This window comes from Engystomops pustulosus, chromosome 6 (assembly GCF_040894005.1).
Source record: "Engystomops pustulosus chromosome 6, aEngPut4.maternal, whole genome shotgun sequence".
Classification (NCBI taxonomy): Eukaryota; Metazoa; Chordata; class Amphibia; order Anura; family Leptodactylidae; genus Engystomops; species Engystomops pustulosus.
This window is the reverse complement of record NC_092416.1, coordinates 180,156,183-180,177,042: the sequence shown is the minus strand read 5'-3', so window position 1 is coordinate 180,177,042 and position 20,860 is coordinate 180,156,183. Positions and strand designations below refer to the sequence as shown.

The following is a 20,860-nucleotide window of genomic DNA, read 5'->3' as shown; positions in this document are numbered from 1 at the left end:
AAATGGCAGCCACGGAAACTTTATTCTTCATATTTACCGTCCCGGGCATGGTAGTAACTCAGAGGTCACTGCAGAGCTGTTAAAGTTACATTTGTGCAATACTATTTATTCATAGGCTTCACATTTTTGAATAATGCACATAACAAAGAAATTCCAATGGGGCCCATCTACTAGTCAATGGGATCTGCTGGGTGCCATTGGCATCCTCCACGTGACGGAATAGGCACATGGATAGTAAAAAGGAAATCTACCAACAAAATCCACCATGATAAACCACTTATATTTGTGATCCGCGGCCTCTTTCCTTCTAAAAGCAACTTTCATAATTATGCTAATGAGCCTGGATGCCTCTGGGGGTTGTTACCAGAACCCCTCCATGCTGTAACTCCATAGCTCTTAGGCCGGCGGCACATGTGGCATTTTGAACCCGTTTTTGGCAGTCAGTTAAAAAAACGCATCCGTTTTTGACCGGTTTTTACCAATTATCTTAATTAAAACGGGTGAAAAAGGGATGCAGACGGCTTAAAAACAGGCCAAAAACGGGTTTAAAATACCACCTTACGCTGTCTCACCCAACCCCCTTGCTCCCTCAGCACGTACCCCTCCCTCAGCCTGATATATAATGGGGGTTTCATGTACCCCCACTATAATTATTAGCAAAGTTCAGAACTTTGTCAGAAATTCCTTGCCATGGAGTGTCTTGTCTCAGACACTTTACATAAAACCCTATATGCCTTAGGGTGCGGTCACACATGTGGCGTTTTGAACCCGTTTTTGGCCCGATTTTAAGCAGTCCGTTAAAAAAAAAAAAGCATCCGTTTTTACCGGTTTCAATTAAGATAATTGGGAAAAACGGTCAAAAACGGATGCGGTTTTTAACACATGCGTTTTTCAAGGGATTTCTTAAAATTGGGCCAAAAACGGGTTCAACTGCCACGTGTGACCGCACCCTTAGGTAGAGAACTGAAGATATCTGCAGAATTTCATGGTAGATTTCCCTTTAAAGGGGTTGTCTGAGAGTTCTGAAAAAAAAAAACTAAAGGTGGCCGGGAGAGGGCTGCTTAAAAAAATAAAGTCCTACTTACCTTCCGGTGCCCTCCGGTATCCGTGGCCGGCCACGCCTACCGTCCCTATTCACAGCATTGTGAATGAGGGCCGGAAGGTTGTCGGGTCCGGCCAGAAGCTGAGCCCAGCGCTGCTCCGGCGGCCATGTTTGTTTACATGGCGCCCGGACTGGAGCGACAGCAGCGCAGGACACCGGAGGGCGCTGGAAGGCAAGTACATCTTTATTTTTTTAAGCATCCCTCTCCCGGCCACCTTTAGTTTTTTTTCAGTACTCGGACAACCCCTTTAATATAATTGTATTCAATTAAAAAAAAAATGTTGCGCCCTCAGGCGACTTTATCTCCAAAGTAAAATAACTTTATATATACACATTCTATTTTGAACAATGAAATTGATTGTGGGAAGATAACAAACAACTATTTACAGTGTAATATTTTTGTACATCACTAAATAACACAAACATTTACTGCTAATTAGGACACAAAATTATCACTTCTTGTACATTTCGCCAGTGCCAGGTATCAGTGGCCACATACAACTATAGATAAAAATTCGTTTCTGCACAGGAATTGCAGCAGGTTTAGATATTGTTGATTTTTGATGCGCTGGGGTCTCCTGTTCAGCGCTTTCATCTCTGGATTAAGGCGAAGATTAGTTACGAAGAAAGTCTTTAGCGCTGGAGGACCTGATCGATCCTGTCCGATCGGTTCAGTGTAATACTTCACTTCTCCTGTAGAGGCAGTGTAGGGAAACCAAACACTGCCCAGTTTCCCCATAGATTGGAGCTGATGACACGGGGTCCCAGCAGGGGGTGCTATATAATCAGCTTCTTTTGCCTACTGGTCACAAAACTTGCAAAAAAGTTTTCATACTACAAGTAACAGACGAACCAAATACAAATTTAGTGCAAAAGCGCTACAAATACATAACATAATGGATGCCCTTAGCATCTACCCCCCCCCCCTCCCCCGGGCAATAATTAAAAAAAAAAAAAATGATCTTAATATTTTTGTTCGTTTTTTCCAGATTTAGGAGTTTTGGCAGCCCCAGACTTCCAGATGCTGTATATGAAAGTTTTCTTCACACAGAGGTGGGTTGTCGAAGGTTTCACAAGGCTCCGTCCTCCCGATGTTGAGGTCAGCGTCTATGTTCAAGGCTTGTCCACCGCCCCCTCCTGGAACAAGAGATCACAGGAAACTTTTAGACTTTTTATAGTGAGATGATTATCAGAAATGGTCGGTCCTGGGGATTGTCCTTCCTGATAATTGGACTGTGTAGGGGGTGTGCTGACATGCAGTGGGTCGTGGACAGTCTGTGCCACCGTTCAGGTGGTGTTATCCAAGTGTCCCCAGATTGTACCACACTTAACTACTCGCCCCCACAGGTATTGTATGAAACGTCCTTTCTAGAATTCCATCTTTTATGTAAGATCTCACCAGTTTACCTATGAATAATCTCCACCAAAGTCATATGCAAAAGAGCAGAAGAGTCATATTTTGCCTGAGAGAAGTCAAATTTAGAGGCTGCAGGTGGACGTCACTTCAGACGCTCTCCCTTCTGTCTGATGGAACCATAAAACAGGCTACTTATGTCATAATAAAGATAAGGATACTTGTGATTCTGTCATCTACAAAACCGAAGACACATACAGTTAGAGATAAAGGGGGGTTATTTATCAGTAGGCGGTTTTTTTGGGGCAGCTCTATGTCAGATTAATAATTTATTAATCCATTTTCTGTCTGGGATTTTTTTTTTTTCAAAGAGTCCCAAAAAAAAAAAAAAAAAAAAGTCTCAAAATGCACAAAAAGTCTCAACACACTGGAGTGACTATGAGACTTTTAATGAGACTTTTTGCAAAAGTCTCAAGTCATGAATCTTTGTGAAATCTTGCACTAGTAGTAGTTCTATGTTTACACAAGATTAATGAAGAGGTGTATATAGTCCCGTGAGACTTTTTAGCAGTGAAAAGAAAAAACCTCAATGCGACTACTTTGAGACTTTTTTTTTTTCCAACACAAAAAATCCCAGGAAAACCAATGATAAATACCCTCCATGGTTTTAAATTCCAGCAGCAGATAAAGCTTAAATTCCCATCTTTTGTTTTTTAATTGCCTTTATCTTTGATTTAGTAGTATACTGAGCCACAAGCCTGCGCCATGAAAGACAAGGTTTCTGATCTTTAATATGACACCAGCAACCTGTTTCTAGGTACTATAGAACAGAAGATAGGTACATCTTAATTGACACTCAGCCTTAATTGACTCCTGCAGCCTCTAAACTAGACTCATCTCAGGCAAATATGACTCTTCCCTGCTCATTTTCACATGATTTTGGAGGATTTTTTTTTAAATAGGTAACCAGCAGAGAATTGACATAAAAGAGGGAATTCTAGTAAGGACATTTCATACCCTACCTGAGGGGGCTGGGAGTTTAATGGCCAAAATCTGATGACCGTACAGTATTTAAGTACCGTATATACTTGAGTATAAGCCGACCCAAGTATAAGCCGAGGCCCCTAATTTTACCACAAAAACCTTGTAAAACCTATATATTTTTTACTCGAGTATAAGCCGAGTTTGGGTTTTCAGCACATTTTTTTGTGCTGAAAAACTAGGCTTATACTCGAGTACATAAGGTATACAGTTCGGACTAATCTGTGAATTTACATTAGGACTAGTTGTCATGGAGAGACGCAGATGCAAAGCACCAGGAGTTGGGCAGGGAATAGCCAGGAACAAGTCATGGTCAGAGCAGACGGAGCTCTGGAGTAGTCAGGAAAACACAGCTGAGGGTCAGGAACATGGGAGTCAGTTATGCAGCGGGAACAAGGATACTTTTCAGGAGACTTGCAGACTAGGAACCTTGATGCTCAGGCACCTCGTGTGTGTGTGGTATGGTGCCTTATATAATCATGAGGCTACTGAGATAGGATCGGTACAGAATAGCAAAGAGTGCACTGGCCCTTTTAATCAGATGCACTCAAAGGGTCGGACAAGGAAGAAGATGAGGGTAAATCTTGTAGGAAGGCGTTAGGATAGACGCATAGAAGTATATGAAGACAGAAGGCGAGATATTCATCCCATACAGCAGCGATGCATGGGAATGAACTTTCCTAGGAATGTGCATTCCCAAATGATGGTGGGGCCCCTTGTCTTGCACCCGATTGTCCTGATAATCTGGCATGGGATACAAAAGCCCCCTTCCATGGTGGATTACAAGAAATTATCAGGCTTTCTACACCGATCCATTGCAACAAAGTACAGATGTGTAAAAAGTAGCTATAGACGACCTTACAATCTTACCTATGATAAAGCCTTGGTTGCTTCCAGACATGAACATGGAGGCAGTTTTTGATGGCAGCTGGAAATGTCGGACAGAAAGAAATGGAGATAAGCGATTGGGGTTTCCTTCTCCCGGGACACTTAGGAAGTTTGTAGACTGTGACGGACTGCAGGGAGCAGAGGTCATTGTAAGGGACCGACGTCTGGGTGTGGGAGAAAGCCGGGAACCGTGAGAGTATGAGCGAGGTCTGGAGCGCGGAGAAGGTGGAGCGGTCTTCACCATCTCCGGTTTCTTCACTACAACCCACTCGTATCTCTCCACATCTGGACGGATCTGAGAGGAAACAGAGACGATTACTCCATCACATATCACCATCCACATCTTATATCGCACCTGTACTGTAATACACAGCCGCACACTTACAGTGAACACAAAGCATTCTCCGGTTCCAAAATACGAGGACACCTGCCCGCTGCATTTCTTCCTTTCACTCCAGTCTGTGGAGAGGTAGGCACCGCACACCTGGGGAAGAGCACTCATTATAATGTGGGTATGCATCATATATTGGGGCTGTAGGCAGGGTCGGCTCCAGATTCCAGCAGGCCCCTCGGCGACAGAGCCTTAGTGGGCCCCTTTGCAGTGAACTCACATGGCAGCATTAAAATTTTCAAAAACTAAAACAGTCTCCTGTTCCCTAAAATATTCGCTATGGATTGATTAGATACAGCCACCCTTACCCTCATAGATTCCTTATCTACAGCCTTATGTGCTTTAGACCAAGGACTGGCTCAGTGCTCACACACACAATGAACTGTACTGGACATTCTCACTGGCGAATATGTACCGTTTTTCGCAAAATGTATCTCCTTGGAGGTTTTTAAGATTCTCATCCTTTATTATAATGATTTTGGCTTGACCATCTATCCTGTAGGTATGTCAGTGGATAATAACCATCAGGCAGGCTGAATTGCAACATGCCCAATCCTTAAAAGGGTCATAAAACATGGCTGCTTTCTTCCAAAAACAGTGCACCTCTGAGGGAAGTGGGGGAGAAGGAATAGCTGGAGGTCTGACGGCTGGCCAGCTATATAGTATAATGCTGAATAATTATAAAATTTCTTGTTACCTCATTCCCAGTCGTCTTGATGAACAGGACAGTGGGCTCCGTCCCTTCACAATGGGAATAAAATCTGCAATCAAATGCAAAGAGATTGTTATTGAAAGAGATGAGATCCGGAAACACAGATTCACGGACAAGATCTAGCAGATCCATACTGCTGTAACATAATCTGTGTGGTATTCCCTGCCAATATGCCCCATGGAACGCCCCTTTAAGTCAGGGTCTCTAACCAAAGACTCTGCAGCTGTTGCAGGACTACAGCACCGTCAGAGACTGCTGGGAGTTGTAGTTTTCTAACAGATTCTACATAGCACGGCAATTGCAAGCAGAATGGTCGCCTTACTTTTTTGCTCTCCATGTAGCAGGGGATTTTGAGTAGTTTAGAAAACTTTTTTAAAGACCTTTTACAGCTCATCTCCGCAATGTTCACATAGCCAGCCTCCGGAAAATGCAAGCAATTTTGGGATTTATTCAGCTATTTTATTTTAGGATTGACCCTTGTCGCTTTGTATCGATTTTAAGTATATACGGTAGGAAATGTGTTCACTTTCTGGAATTCAGAAGAGAACGAACATTTAGTGCCCCCTGGTGGAGGTATATGATATTGGAGATCAATGAAAGGTAACAGAGAAGCCGAATTTAGGATTCACTAATAATCTTATATCAGTGGGAGCAGCTTCTATTTTCTGTGTCCTCTCATAAGGAACATGTGTCTTTGCACCCATCATTTGTTCTAAATTAAAACTTTGCTGAAGGTTAGCTGCAAATGTATCCTATATAGAAAAGCACAAATCCCGTCCTGACAGTTTGTTACAATGTATCAGTCCGGTCATAGAGGATTGTCTACACTGGAAACAATTGTAGTAAAGGACTATAAAAATCTAGGGGACATTTTATCTGGTTACATTGTGCCAAAATTCTGTTAGCAACTTGTTAACATTTGTAAAAGTATATAGGTAGGCACTAATAGGGATCGGCTCCAGATTTCTTATTAAAGTGATTTTAATCTGAGCAATACAAACATACAGATAAATACATATATAGAAACATATATAAAAATCAGACCCACAGACGTCTGTAATGAAAAAAATTGGTCTTAAAAACAAAAAACAACTAGTTTTAAATTGAAAGATTCTAACGTTCTAAAGACGCATCAAAGATTTATCTTGAACCTAGTACATCAATATTTGATATTAAGCTGATAATATACAATATAAAAGGATTCTATAAAAAAAAAATAGGATCGGCCCAATATAGCTATATTATATAAATTTAGCTATACACTGTAGATATAGGGCCCTATATCCTGCCAGTTACCAAAGACACCTCCTGGATACCTATCCCCCTTTTTTTCATTCGTATGAACTTTTTTTATTCATATGATTTTTTTTTTTTTTAATAGAATCCTTTTATATTGTATATTATCAGCTTAATATCAAATATTGATGTACTAGGTTCAAGATAAATCTTTGATGCGTCTTTAGAACGTTAGAATCTTTCAATTTAAAACTAGTTGTTTTTTGTTATTAAGACCAATTTTTTTCATTACAGACGTCTGTGGGTCTGATTTTTATATATGTTTCTATATATGTATTTATCTGTATGTTTGTATTGCTCAGATTAAAATCACTTTAATAAGAAATCTGGAGCCGATTCCTATTAGTGCCTACCTATATACTTTTATGAATTACATCGCTCTTTTCCCTTTTGGTGTTTGAGGGTTAAGGTAGAAGCACATAAGGACGGCCAGATAAGTCTGATAAGTGCCACTAAAAAATTTTTTCTTGTTAACATTTGTGTTTTATATGATGCAGTGTTAACATCACATCGCGTTTATACATCCCCCATACACTTCTATGGGCTCACGGCCCTGTACGGGAGCGGTACGGTCCTATCTTTCTACGTGATACGGCGCCATGCTCTGTATATTCCTATGGAGAGGAGCGGGGCTGAGCTGCGCTCATCCCCTGCTCCTCTCCACAGCGCCGATGTAGGTCCGCCATACTACTGTACGGCGGGCATACATTGTGTGAATGTAGCCTAACATTGCATCTTGTAAACTCAAAGCGTTTGCTTTGCAAAGTACAAGTGCAACGTGTTTTGCATGTGGCTTGTTACCAATCGCAAACGTTTTACTAGAAACACAACTGCGACTGGGGAAGCCTTGTGCTTCCAAAACACTAACGCAGTGCTGAAAGGTGGCCTCAGACGATCAAGTCCATTGCATGTCCTCAAACAAAATCTGTACATTTTCAGTACGTTTTGTATCAGTCCTTTGTGGTGCATAAAATAGTGCATGTTTCCCTAGTCAGCGCTTCCATTAGGCCGGCAGACAGGGGGTCCTTGTGTCATATTTCTATTTGATGCAAGGACTCCCATTCACTGCACTGTTGGATCTGACCAGCACAAGGACTCAGCACGATTGTGTGCACTTAGCCCTTGACTGAAAATGCCGCCGAAAAACAAAGATAAAGCTAAAGAGGCAGAATATCCGAAGAAGACGTCACATAATTACAGCCGCACATGCAAAATCACATTCGGCGCGGCGTTTTTATTGCAATTCTGTCTTAATTCCTATTTCCCGGCCTTGATAAACGTCTTTTCTCCAGTCCTGACTAAGGAGAGGCCATAGATTAGCCGCACTTTCTACAAGCCGCTCAGAAGGAACTCAGCCATTAAATTGCTTTTCTACATAAAGTGCTGTTTAAGGCAACGCAAACTAGGAAGCCCGGAGATAAATCACCCCATGTAAATTACTAGGCACTGTAAGAACTTGGTTATTTTTAGGAAAACTTTCAGTAGTTACAGAGCCTGATATACAGGGCCTTATATACGGCGCCTTGCTAAAGTATTCGGCCCCCTTGGTCTTCTACCTTTTGCCACATTTCAGGCTTCAAACATAAAGTTGTAAATTGTACATTTTTTGTTGAGGATTTACAACACGTGGGACACAATTGTGACCATGAACAAAATTTATTGGATATTTTAAACTTTTCTAAAAAAAAAAAAAGAAAAATAATAAACTGAAAAGTGGGGCGTGTAATATTATTCGGCCCCTTTAGGGTGATGTCACACATGGCGTTTTTAGGCAGTTTTTGGGCCGTTTTTAGTTATTGCATTTTCAGATCGTTAAAAACGCATGCGTTTTTCCAAATTTGCGCTATTAAAAACGGACAAAAATGCATGCGTTTTCAAAAACCGGATGCGTTTTTTAACGATCTGAAAACACACTAAAAACGGCCCAAAAACTGCCTAAAAACGCCACGTGTGTCTTCACCCTTACTTTGAGTGCACCAAAGTCCCTCCAGAAGTTCAGCCTCTGATCTCTGAATGATCCAATGTCATCCTAAATTACAGATGAGGATAAATATAATCCCCCTGTGTGTAATCAGGTCTCCATATAAATCCTTCTGCTCTGTGATATCTCAGGGTTCTGCATCATGAATGAACACACTGGGCAGGTCCAGATGATGTTAAGGAGAAGCCGGATTTGGATACAAAAAGATTTCACAAACTCTACACATCCCAAGGGGCCGAGTGCATGCATCATATTGTAATGGAAGGAGCATCAGACCCCGGAAATCTACCAAGACCCCACCGATCCTCTTTCATCTCAAACACGGAGAAGCCACTAAAAGCAAGTGTAGGGAGTTCCAAAAGTTTTAGTCCTTGAGCCAATTCATTAGTCCCCCACAAACTTACATCCCACTGAAAAAAATATACCACGGTTCCAGTGCCACCCTGCGCCCAAATTAATAAATTCCCCTAATAGGAAGGTAGGTACAAATTACACATCACTCCTTGGGTAGCTTGGGTGCTCTAAATAGGGTACCAACCTGTTCTAAATCATTCAAGAAAAAAATTCGGCACTCCGTTTCTCGTAAAACATAGACAGAAATTTTATTCATGGTATTCAGCAATCCGATAGTGTTACGTTTCGATCCACTGAGGGATCTTCATCAGGCACTGATTGTGAGGAGAGAGGTAGTATGGAGTTGAACGGGGAGCTGTAGCGCTCTAGTGTAGCATGTCCACCTCTCTCCTCCCAGCCTGCGCTACAGCGGTGTTACCGCTCGCCTTCATACCATCATCCGGATCTGATGAAGATCCCTCAGTGGATCAAAACTTTACACTATTGGATTGCCTAATACCATGAATAAAATTTCTATCTATATTTTGTCTAATACTGTGATAAATCTCATCTTTTAGATCACACCAGGCTTCTGGTTCCGTGATCTACAGAACTGGAGACATAGTTGTAAATGCGAGCTGAAGCTATAAATGCAATTCCTACTCATTTCTTGAATTGCTGGTGTCTCTGGGTCTGCAGCTCACAAATCCACAAGACTTATGTGATTCTTACCTTTAACACCAGAAGCCTTTTTCTCCTATACCATACAGTATTGTAGAACGGAAGATAAGGGTGTCTGAAGTGACATCTTCCCCACAGACTCTAAACTTGACTCATCTCGGGCAAAATATGACTCATTTTTGCATGACCTTTATATGAAATCTCGCCTGTTTTCCCATTTAAAAATTCCTCCAAAAAGAGAGAACTCTACAAAGAAGGAACCAGTATCTTAGTGGTCAATTCTGGTGACTAGTTTCCTTTGACCCCTTTAGGGACAAGAGACAAGATGAGACCACATACTTGCGGTTGAGCCCCAAATTTATCCAATTACAGTTAAGTTTGGAGCTTTCTTCCCTTACCTTTGTAGACTATAGCCATGCTCCATGGTAGAGAACAGCAGGACAGGGGCATACAGGGAGTAACGTTCCGGAATCCAGGACCACACCATCCTCATTTCCTGGGCTGTTACAATTTCGGAAGAGAAATTTGTAATGTCTACGGACATGTGAGCTGGTTGTCTGCAGGGAAACAAGACATGGTTATTGCAAAATCTCCAAAATGTCATAGAAAGTCTTGCAAGTAACACCAAGAAAAGCATTTCTATTCCATTCTTCAAGTGTATTGGGGGATATGCCTTGACACTGCTGTGCTCTGTGCTCTCTGCATTGAGCTTTCTCTTCATCGACACTCCCCTCTGCTCTTAGCAGAAGTTGTAGCAGTGGAGCTCCGCAAGGCACAGAGATGAGAGCACAGGAGTGTGAGGCAACACACCTAGTGCACTTGTAGAACAATAACCCTATAAATCCATATTTCACAGTCCTGTTGCTACTAACAACAACATACACATAGGTATGATTACACAGCTTTACATGGACAATGCCTAACACTGGCTCAGAGAGCACAGTAGTGTGAGGACACTCTTTCAGTGCATTTGTAGAAGATACAACCCTAGAATATAAATCCACAGTCCTGCTGCTACTAACAACACATACAAAGGTATAATTACACATCTCTCCAGGACAATACCAAACTCTGGCTGAAGTCTACATGGTCACACTGACCGGTTCCCTTTTCATGCGAGATGATTTTTGATATTGTGTGCAGGGAATGTTGTGAACATTTACCTAATATACTTCATTAAGACATTCCCTTTAGTTAGTAAAGAAACAGTCTGCTAAGTGCCCCTTAGTTACAATGTTATTTCTCCTCTGCTATGGGAGAGTTTCCATTTCCTCTCCTGTTTGTTACACAGCTGTTAGTGTTAACCCTTTCTGTTCTCTTCCTGGTTGTAGTATGCTATGAAAGTATTTTCTAAGACAGGGGTAGGGAACCTGTGGCTCGGGAGTCAGATATGGCTCTTCTGTTGGCTGTATCTGGCTCACAGACAGATCTTTAATAAATAGTGATGGCTGCTGTGTGTCTCTTAGACTGATCACTGGGCACAGGCAGTGACGTTACCACTGCCTACGTTCTGCGCCATCGTCTAAGCCTGGGTCAAAGAGAAGAGCGTGGGAGCGATGAGGACCTGGCTGCAGGAAGCGCTGGTAAGTGAATATTCTTTTTTTTTTTTTTTTTGCTGTGACTACCTATCTAATGGAAGTATGGGGGCGTGTGCTGTGGCTACCTATCTAATGGAAGTATGGGGGCGTGTGCTGTGGCTACCTATCTAATGGAAGTATGGGGGCGTGTGCTGTGGCTACCTATCTAATGGAAGTATGGGGGCGTGTGCTGTGGCTACCTATCTAATGGAAGTATGGGGGCGTGTGCTGTGGCTACCTATCTACTTGGGGGCATCTACTGGGGGACATGTGCTGTGGCTACCTATCTAATGGAAGTATGGGGGCGTGTGCTGTGGCTACCTATCTAATGGAAGTATGGGGGCGTGTGCTGTGGCTACCTATCTACTTGGGGGCATCTACTGGGGGACATGTGCTATGGCTACCTATCTGGTAGCCGCCGGTCTTTATAGGAACCCGGGAAGTGGACAGCGCCAATCAGCGGCGCACTGGCCCTTTAAATCCGCACGTGCCGGCGCGCACGCGATGGCCAGCCGGGTCGAGAGCCAGGAAGTGGTGGGTTGAGTGAGCTCGGAAAGGCGCGCCGCCAAGGAGAGGGCGCGGGCGTGCCTGCGATCCGAGACCTAGATCGCAGGGCCACCCGTGACACTGGAACTACCTATCTACTGGGGGGAATGTACATCTGGTACGGCTCTTACGGAATAACATTTTAAAATATGTGGCGTTCATGGCTCTCTCAGCCAAAAAGGTTCCTGACCCCTGTTCTAAGACTTTCAAGCTGAAAGTGAAGGGGTTAATCCTCCCTTCTCAGAGCTGTTTAACCACACACAGGGAGTTAACATGTGAGCTCATACAGCCTCTATAGACACACACTGTACAGGCTGGAATACACATCTCTATTGGAGGAAGTAGCTTGATTTTTTATTTATTTTTTTTAAACAAACCAAGCAAAATTTCTTAATGAAGCATATTACAAAAATGTTCACCACATCCCCCCTCCCCTCCACACAATATAAATACAGATCTCAAATCACGATTTAAAAATTGTAGCTCCCAAGACTGTATGCAAATGAGGGGCTCCAGGCTCTATTAACACCTCTGGAGCATGGAGCATCTCAGGCTCATTTGCATACAATCCTTCATCCTGGTGGTAGATGCCCTTTAAGTATGCATTCACCTTGGTTGTACGACAGTGATCCCGCTCTGTGACAGAGCCTTCCTGTTGGCCATGTTTAGGAGCCAGATTTCTTTGTGGGAGAAAAGTCGAATGCTGAAGGCCTTCTCCAGGAGCTTGTCCACACACACGTGTTTGGAGATGTTCTTTACAAACTCCTGGATGTCTGCTTTAATGTCCTGTCCCTCATACTCCGTGTGGAGCTTGTACTGCTTGATCAAGGCTAGAGCCACCCGGTACAGCACCTTGTTCCCCTCTAGAAGGAAGACGTCAAAGACCCTGATGGCGTATTCAAAGGGCAAGTCTCCGAAGATCCACAGCAACCATTCCGAGAAGACCTCCGATGAGTTTTCACAATGGGTTGTGATGAACTTATGGCCGGCCTGGCAATACTTTTTGGCCAAGTCACCAAACGTCATGTTGGAAGCTTCATAGGACACAAAGCTTTGATCGATGTAGGTCTTGTGGGGCTCGGTGCATGAAATAAGGCGGCAAGCCCTCTCGAAACACTCTGCTTCATCTTCACTGAAATGCATCAGGAGGGCCACCACAGCGGGCAACGCAGGGCAGTAGGTGATGTCCGGATACTGGTTACCGATACTTATAAGTATCTTCTTAACCGCGGTTTCCCCCCGAACATTGAGGCAGTACATGGGCATTAGACAACCCTCCAAAAAATCTGGTAAGGGGTGATCATCCAGTCCACCTGGTCCAAAAAGGCGCTCGGATACGTCATGATAAACGGTGGCGGTGGGCGTGAATATCCGACAATTGATATTTTTGATGATCTGGTTGTAGGCTTGTGCACGCAAGGCTCGGTTTTCACCCCAAGTTCCGTCTCTTGCCATTTTCTTCAGGTCCTTCTGTAATTGAGGGATTTCTATATGGAAGGAGTTCACCGGACCGGTCTTCATCGGGAACTGGTCCCAGTCAACGAAGTGGCCGCAGTCTGCATAGGCATTGGTATCAATATCCCAGGCATCCGCTTCTGGAGTGATGATCACTGGGGGCGCACAAGTCATCCTCGATTCTGGGGAAGAAGCAGAACACATAAAACCACGGGAGGTTATTTAGAAGTTCCCTTATATAAGCAAATATATAGGGTGATAGCTACTCATCTGTGCCAATAGGGGCACAAACTTTACAAAGAGTGGAAGAGCTCATGTTTAATAAGCTTTTTAGATTTGTGTGACCCAAGGTCAGACAAGGAGTGAGAAGGAATCCCAAGGACAAGTATTGAAACCCAGAGACAGTAAGTGACTGCATGAATTTCTGAAAAGAACAAGTAATTATTGCTACACATAACTTTTTTACAAGCTGTTGCTGTTTACGTTGCCAGAGGGCGCATGGTGTGACCCTCAAAATAAACCCAGCGACCCAGCAGTCGCTCCCTCACAAGCCCCATCCCATAGGTAACTCACAACAAATGATGTTGCTGTTTTTAGCAAATTTGAGGTCACATTCTGCCCTTGTTTTTGGAACAATGTAGCAGAAGAAAATATTTATTCTATGTTTCTCTTCCTGTGTAGAACATTTCTAGGTGTGTTATTATACCACTTTTAAATATGGGTGCCTATGGGTGACAGATGCCTATAGAAGTGTATGAAGCTGAGATGTAGGAATGTAATTTCAATATCCTTATACAACAGAGCTAGTTCAGTTATTTATATATGTGGTGGTGGGGGTCCATCTTCCGCACTTCCCGTGATCTAGAGAGCGTTGGGCCCATTGTCTATAGGATTGCTGGTGAAAGCCGAAGACGGTACCAGGCAATGTCTGACTATCCTATAGAAAATGAAATGATCAACGTTCCCTTGATCAGTTAGTCCCCTACTCTACCAATCAGCATGTTGTAACGGTCTAGAGTTGAACGGACCTGATGTTTCCATTCGGCTTCAGCCCACATGATCCGGACATATTGCTGGATTGGCAGACGAACTAGACATGGTCATGATTGGCCACGGGGACCTGAATGGACACATTGGGGCAGATTTACTTACCCGGTCCCATCACGATCCTGTGGTGCGTTGTCCGGCGAGGATTCGGGTCCGACGCGATTCACGAACATCGTGTGTCCGAGTTCCTGCATGTGTCGCTGCTGCGCTGAGATCCGCCGGTGTTCACCATCTTCTTCCTGGTGCATGTGAGTGCTTGATCTTGCGACACAAAACCTTTTTTAAATTCCGCGGTTTGTCCAAATCTGTCAGGTTGTCCGACGGCCACACCTTGCATGCAAGCCGGCGCCGATGCACCAAAATCCGATCGCGTTCACCAAAATCCCGGGGCAATTCGCCGCAAAACGGAAATATTCGGGAAACCCGCCGAAAGTGCGGCGTTCGGACCCTTTGGGTCCGCTCATCTCAAAAGGGTTTTCTTGGATTTTTGGTGTGCTCACCTATCTTAAAGATCAAATCACTGGGTTGGTCATAACCTCCATTCTTCATGTGGCCCGTTTGCTGCTTATTATAAATTAAGCTGCAATACCAAGTACAGCCACTATACAATATATGATGCTCTGATGGGCACAGAGTGAAGAGAAGTTTTAGCAAGTGCCTGGCCCCAGGAGATCAGCTATGAGCACTCACCCGAGGTATAGGTAATCAATAAGAAACCTTAGGTCAGTGATGGCGAACCTTTTAGAGACCGAGTGCCCAAACTACAACAAAGACCCTCTTATTTATCGCAAAGTGCCAACACAGAAATGTAATTTGTGATTTATACTCCCTTCTCTGTCACAGTTTTCATTGATACCAGCACCTGAGGACACCAATACAGCAGAAAATAGTCCCGGGTAGAGCTGTCACTTTAAAATACCTCTGTGCACAGCAAGTCCTGGGCTGTCTGGGACTGCAGGAAGATACCTGGACTCATCTCTGGTGATGGCCTGAGTGCCCACAGAAAGGGCTCTGAGTGCCACCTCTGGCACCAGTGCCATAGGTTAGCCATCACTGCCTTTAATAGAAGCTCGGGTTCACTTGGTGCTATATATCTACAAACAGCTACAAGTGTGAAGTGTGGGCATAGTTGGGGTTGTTAGATTTACAGTGTTTACAGCACTCAGTACTCTGCAGCGTAACATTTACCCACTTCTCCTTGTGACCTCTTCACTAAATATCTGGATCTGCCTGCAGCACATTGCTACTAGCGTGTTTATGAAACAAGGAATATCTAGGGCACAAACCGCTTCATTCTGACTGAGGACACATGGAAACCGCTTGTTCCAAATCATTAATGAAACAAGTGCAGAATTAACAGAGTAGAACACATAGGAGAATACTTAGGTGGTGGTCACACGTGGCGTTTTGAACCCGTTTTTTAAGCAGTCCATCAAAAAATGCATGCGGCAATAAACGTTTTTGACAGGTTTTACCAATTATCTTAATTAAAGCTGGTAAAAAACGGATGAGTTTTCAAAAAAATGCATGCGTTTCTCAAAAAGGGATGCTTTTTTTGAAGGACTACTTAACGGGCCAAAAACATGTTCAAAATGCCACGTGTGACTGCAGCCTTACTACAATGCTGCAGGGGGACAAAGCGCCGGATTCAACTTTCAAATCATGTCGCAAGATCAAGCGCTTACATGCACCAGGAAGAAGATGGTGAACTCCTCTGGACGGGTAAGTAAATGTGCCTCAATGTGTTTCAAAATGCACTGCGAGGGGAACACGTGTGCGCACCCTCAGGCATGTGAATCGTGATCACATGCGGAGGTTACATGTGAACGCAGTGTAATCTAAGCATGTGATCAAGGCTGAAGCTTTTGGAATGCGGCAAAAACGTGGCAAAAAATAACACAACACAGTGCATCATGTGCACGCGCCCTCAAGGGTGTTCAGACCGAACCCATTCCTGTACTGGCCATGTTGAACGCAGCCCGATGGGTCACATATGGAATGTGCAGGGGTCATCCATGCGGCATCAGTATTTGCAGGACTATGGGAGGGGACACGGGCAAGAATAGGACCTGAGTTTTCTACAGCCTCAATACAGAGGAGTGTAAAACCCGTTTTTGTGCATGGGTCCATTGAAACGAATGTGCCAAGATGCCATCTACAACACAGACAAAATGAACGGCGGTGCGCAGGTATCCTAAGGCAGTGTTCACACAAAGGAGATTTTCCTAATCACATTGCTGTCAACATTAGCATTTTGTAAGCACAATATTAACATGATATGAACACACGATTACACTGTGTTAACATTGTGTTTACAAAACACGTGTTGACAGAAATGTGATTAGGCAAAATCTCCTTTCCTTAGCTGTTGGATTGCGTTTCAAGCTACGTAAACGCTACGTGTGAACACAGCCTAACACTGCAGCATACACAGTCCTATCCAAATCACTACAGAATATCCGCTGCCGACTAGGGTTAGGGTTTAGGGGCAGGTCACATCAAGGTTTTAAATTTCTGCAGATTTATAAAAATTTGTCGTTGTCCAAAGTTTGATTTGTTATATGCCACCCACACGATAGGGGATAACAATTTGATGGTGGGTGTCCGATTGCTGGGACTCTCAATGATGACAGATATGAAGATCTTGTCCCAATAATGAATGCGATTGCTATGCAGATGCTGATAATTTCCCCAGAATTCTCATTCATCTTCCATGACAGTGCCAGGGATAGGTTTAGGACTCTATAGGCATTTAAAGGCAGGACGCATGCTCAGGGGACCCCTGTTATCATGCTGCATAGGGGGTCCCAGACTGCCCCTTGAATACTTATCCCAGATAAGTAAAGGAGAATAGTTCTTACCTGAATGAAGGGAGTAGTAGTCCCTCTCGGTTATATCTCCTGCAGCAGCGGCTATGATGATGTGTAAGGTCTCAGCTCACCTGTCACTAAGACAATATGAGGAGCAGGTGTCTTATCCCCCACCTCCATGCACCATCCCGCCCCCCCTCATGGCCCAACCAGGGAGCCGGGGCTTGTTTTTTGTTATGGCTCTAGATCTGCTGAGATTGCTCTCATGCCAGGAGAGGGGAGAAGCCATCACTTCTTCAAGGACAAAACCAAATCGGGAGTAAATTTCCTCCATTGCAAAACATCAACAAATTAGTCACCTCCATAAACTGGAAATTTTACCATCCTACAACTCAGTTCTATTTTTAGGATGATGACTTACAACCCTGCGCCATGTCAGGAGGAACAGCAACATGTCACATTATATGTGGTGTTATTTGTATCGTGAAATAAGATTTAATTTCCTTATATCATTTCACTTTCTATACAAAGAATGAGGAGCATTGAATATGTATAAAATAAAATGATTAATATTTCCCTAAAAAAGTATATGTACAATCTGCTCTGTAACATGCTGCCTGCAGATAGGGCACTATGTACAATCTGCTCAGCTCCTCCTGCTCTATAACATGCTGCCTGCAGATAGGACACTATGTACAATCTGATCAGCTCATCCTGCTCTATAACATGCTGCCTGCAGATAGGACACTATGTACAATCTGCTCAGCTCCTCCTGCTCTATAACATGCTGCCTGCAGATAGGACACTATGTACAATGTGCTCAGCTCCCCCTGCTCTATAACATGCTGCCTGCAGATAGGACACTATGCACAATCTGCTCAGCTCCTTCTGCTCTATAACATGCTGCCTGCAGATAGGACACTATGTACAATGTGCTCAGATCCTCCTGTTCTATAACATGCTGCCTGCAGATAGGACACTATGTACAATGTGCTCAGATCCTCCTGCTCTATAACATGCTGCCTGCAGATAGGACACTATGTACAATCTGATCAGCTCCTCCTGCTCTATAACATGCTGCCTGCAGATAGGACACTATGTACAATCTGATCAGCTCCTCCTGCTCTATAACATGCTGCCTGCAGATAGGACACTATGTACAATGTGCTCAGCTCCCCTTGCTCTATAACATGCTGCCTGCAGATAGGACACTATGTACAACCAGCTATCCCTGCTCTATAACATGCTGCCTGCAGATAGGACACTATGTACAGTCTGCTCAGCTCCTCCTGCTCTATAACATGCTGCCTGCAGATAGGACACTATGTACAATGTGCTCAGCTCCACCTGCTCTATAACATGCTGCCTGCAGATAGGACACTATGTACAACCTGCTCAGCTCCTCCTGCTCTATAACATGCTGCCTGCAGATAGGACATTATGTACAAACTGCTCAGCTTCTCCTGCTCTATAATATGCTGCCTGCAGATAGGACATTATGTATAATCTGCTCAGCTCCTCCTGCTCTATAACATGCTGCCTGCAGATAGGACACTATGTACAATCTTCTCAGCTCCTCCTGCTCCATAACATGCTGCCTGCAGATAGGAGACTATGTACAAACTGCTCAGCTTCTCCTGCTCTATAACATGCTGCCTGCATGTAGGACACTATGTACAATCTGCTCAGCTCCTCCTGCTCCATAACATGCTGCCTGCAGATAGGAGACTATGTACAAACTGCTCAGCTTCTCCTGCTCTATAATATGCTGCCTGCAGATAGGACACTATGTACAATCTGCTCAGCTCCTCCTGCTCTATAACATGGTATGTGTAGATAGGACACTATATACAATCTGCTCAGCATCTCCTGCTCTATAACATGCTGCCTGCAGATAGGACACTTTGTAGAAACTGCTCAGCTCCTCCTGCTCTATAACAGGTTGGGTTTTACATTATATTTGTAATTAATGAAGACCTTACATATCATTATCCCTGCGTCAATCTGCAAGGCATCAGTATTATATCAGCACAGGGCATGTGGGGCAGACCTTGCCTGTGCACATAGCCACCAGTTGTGTTACACAAAGTAACTAGAGCCATGAATACACAATAGTAGTTTATGGTGCGAGTAACATCAGAGCCATCCAAGAACACTTACCCACCGTTTATCAGGGCTGATGCCATAATCCTCTATAAACTGTGATACATTATATTTAACAAGCGTTTAATTCTCTTTGAGCCACCGGCTCTCGGCCTCGGGGCTGGCAGCTCAGTGTTGTGGGCAATTCCCTCACATAATGCAGCGATTGTCATCCAGCGATTGTGCTGACCCATTCATTCTGCTTCCTTATTGCTGTATTAATGGAAAATAACACTCTGAAATACATAAACCTGTGCTGCCCACAGCAAATACAGACTGTCAGCAGCTAAGGAAAGAGCAAATGTAGTACAATGCATGATGGGAGATGTATCGCACAAGCTGGCTTAGATACACAGGCTCAGCTGGCAATATCACATGATAAGATTGGATTAGGAGACAGCAGCAAATATGATACAATTAGATACATCAACTCAGAAATCCGTATCACACATGGCAGGTTTAGATACACTGGTTCAGCAGACTATCGCACATAGTTCAGCAGACAGTATCATTAATATGCTTTGATACACTTACTTAGCAGACTGTATCACACATGATTGGATACATAAACTCAATGTTCACTCATCACACATGGAAAGCTTGAATACAACGGCTAAGCAGATAGTATCGCACATGCTTAGATACAACAGCTCAGAAGACAGTATCACAGGTGACAGGGTTAGATACAAAGGTTCAGCAGTCAGTATCACACTACTGGATTAGATACACCACTCAGCAGACAGTATCACACATGACAGGATTAGATACAAAGGTTTAAAAGACAGTATCACACTGCAGGAATGGATACAAAGGCTTAGAAGTCAGTATCACACTACAGGATTGGATACAAAGGCTTAGAAGTCAGTATCACACTACAGGATTGGATACAAAGGCTTAGAAGTCAGTATCACACTACAGGATTGGATACAAAGGTTTAGAAGTCAGTATCACACTACAGAATTAGATACAAAGCTCAGCAAACAGTATCACACTACAGGATTAGATACAAACGCTCAGCAAACAGTATCACACTACAGGATTAGATACAAACGCTCAGCAAACAGTATCACACTACAGGATTAGATACAAACGCTCAGCAAACAGTATCACACTACAGGATTAGATACAAACGCTCAGCAAACAGTATCACACTACAGGATTAGATACAAACGCTCAGCAAACAGTATCACACTACAGGATTAGATACAAACGCTCAGCAAACAGTATCACACTACAGGATTAGATACAAAGGTTCAATATCCAGAACCACTCAATGGCTCAAAAATGGCTAAGCAGACCGTATCACAGTACAGGATTAGATACACCACTCAGCAAACCGTATCCCAGTAAAGGATTAGAAAACCGTGTAAAAAGACTAAATTAGCCACACATCCCAAAATACGAATATGTATACACAAACTGGACAGTGGGGATGTGTATAGAAACGACCAAAAAATGCATTGAATATATGAAAATATATCTTACTGTATTAATTGCTCATAGC

The 20,860-nt window shown here is 43.5% G+C and overlaps 1 protein-coding gene across 4 annotated transcripts; it reads right to left on the bottom strand.

Annotated features, from left to right (window-relative positions):
- Positions 1-20,092, bottom strand: LOC140065116 (TBC1 domain family member 24-like). Of its 4 annotated transcripts, none has more exons than XM_072112632.1 (7): positions 19,891-20,092; positions 12,513-13,539; positions 10,178-10,336; positions 5,474-5,537; positions 4,771-4,869; positions 4,368-4,680; positions 1-2,239 (listed from the first exon to the last, which is right to left on the bottom strand). In XM_072112632.1, the coding sequence occupies exons 2-7, from the start codon at positions 13,529-13,531 to the stop codon at positions 2,094-2,096; spliced, it is 1,800 nt and encodes a 599-aa protein (XP_071968733.1). In that variant the 5' UTR covers positions 13,532-13,539; positions 19,891-20,092; the 3' UTR covers positions 1-2,093. The 4 variants fall into 4 exon arrangements, with proteins under 4 accessions (XP_071968733.1, XP_071968730.1, XP_071968732.1 ...); XM_072112629.1 differs by lacking the exon at positions 19,891-20,092 and adding an exon at positions 19,379-19,605; XM_072112631.1 differs by lacking the exon at positions 19,891-20,092 and adding an exon at positions 19,375-19,604.
- Between the last annotated feature and the right edge of the window lie 768 nt (positions 20,093-20,860).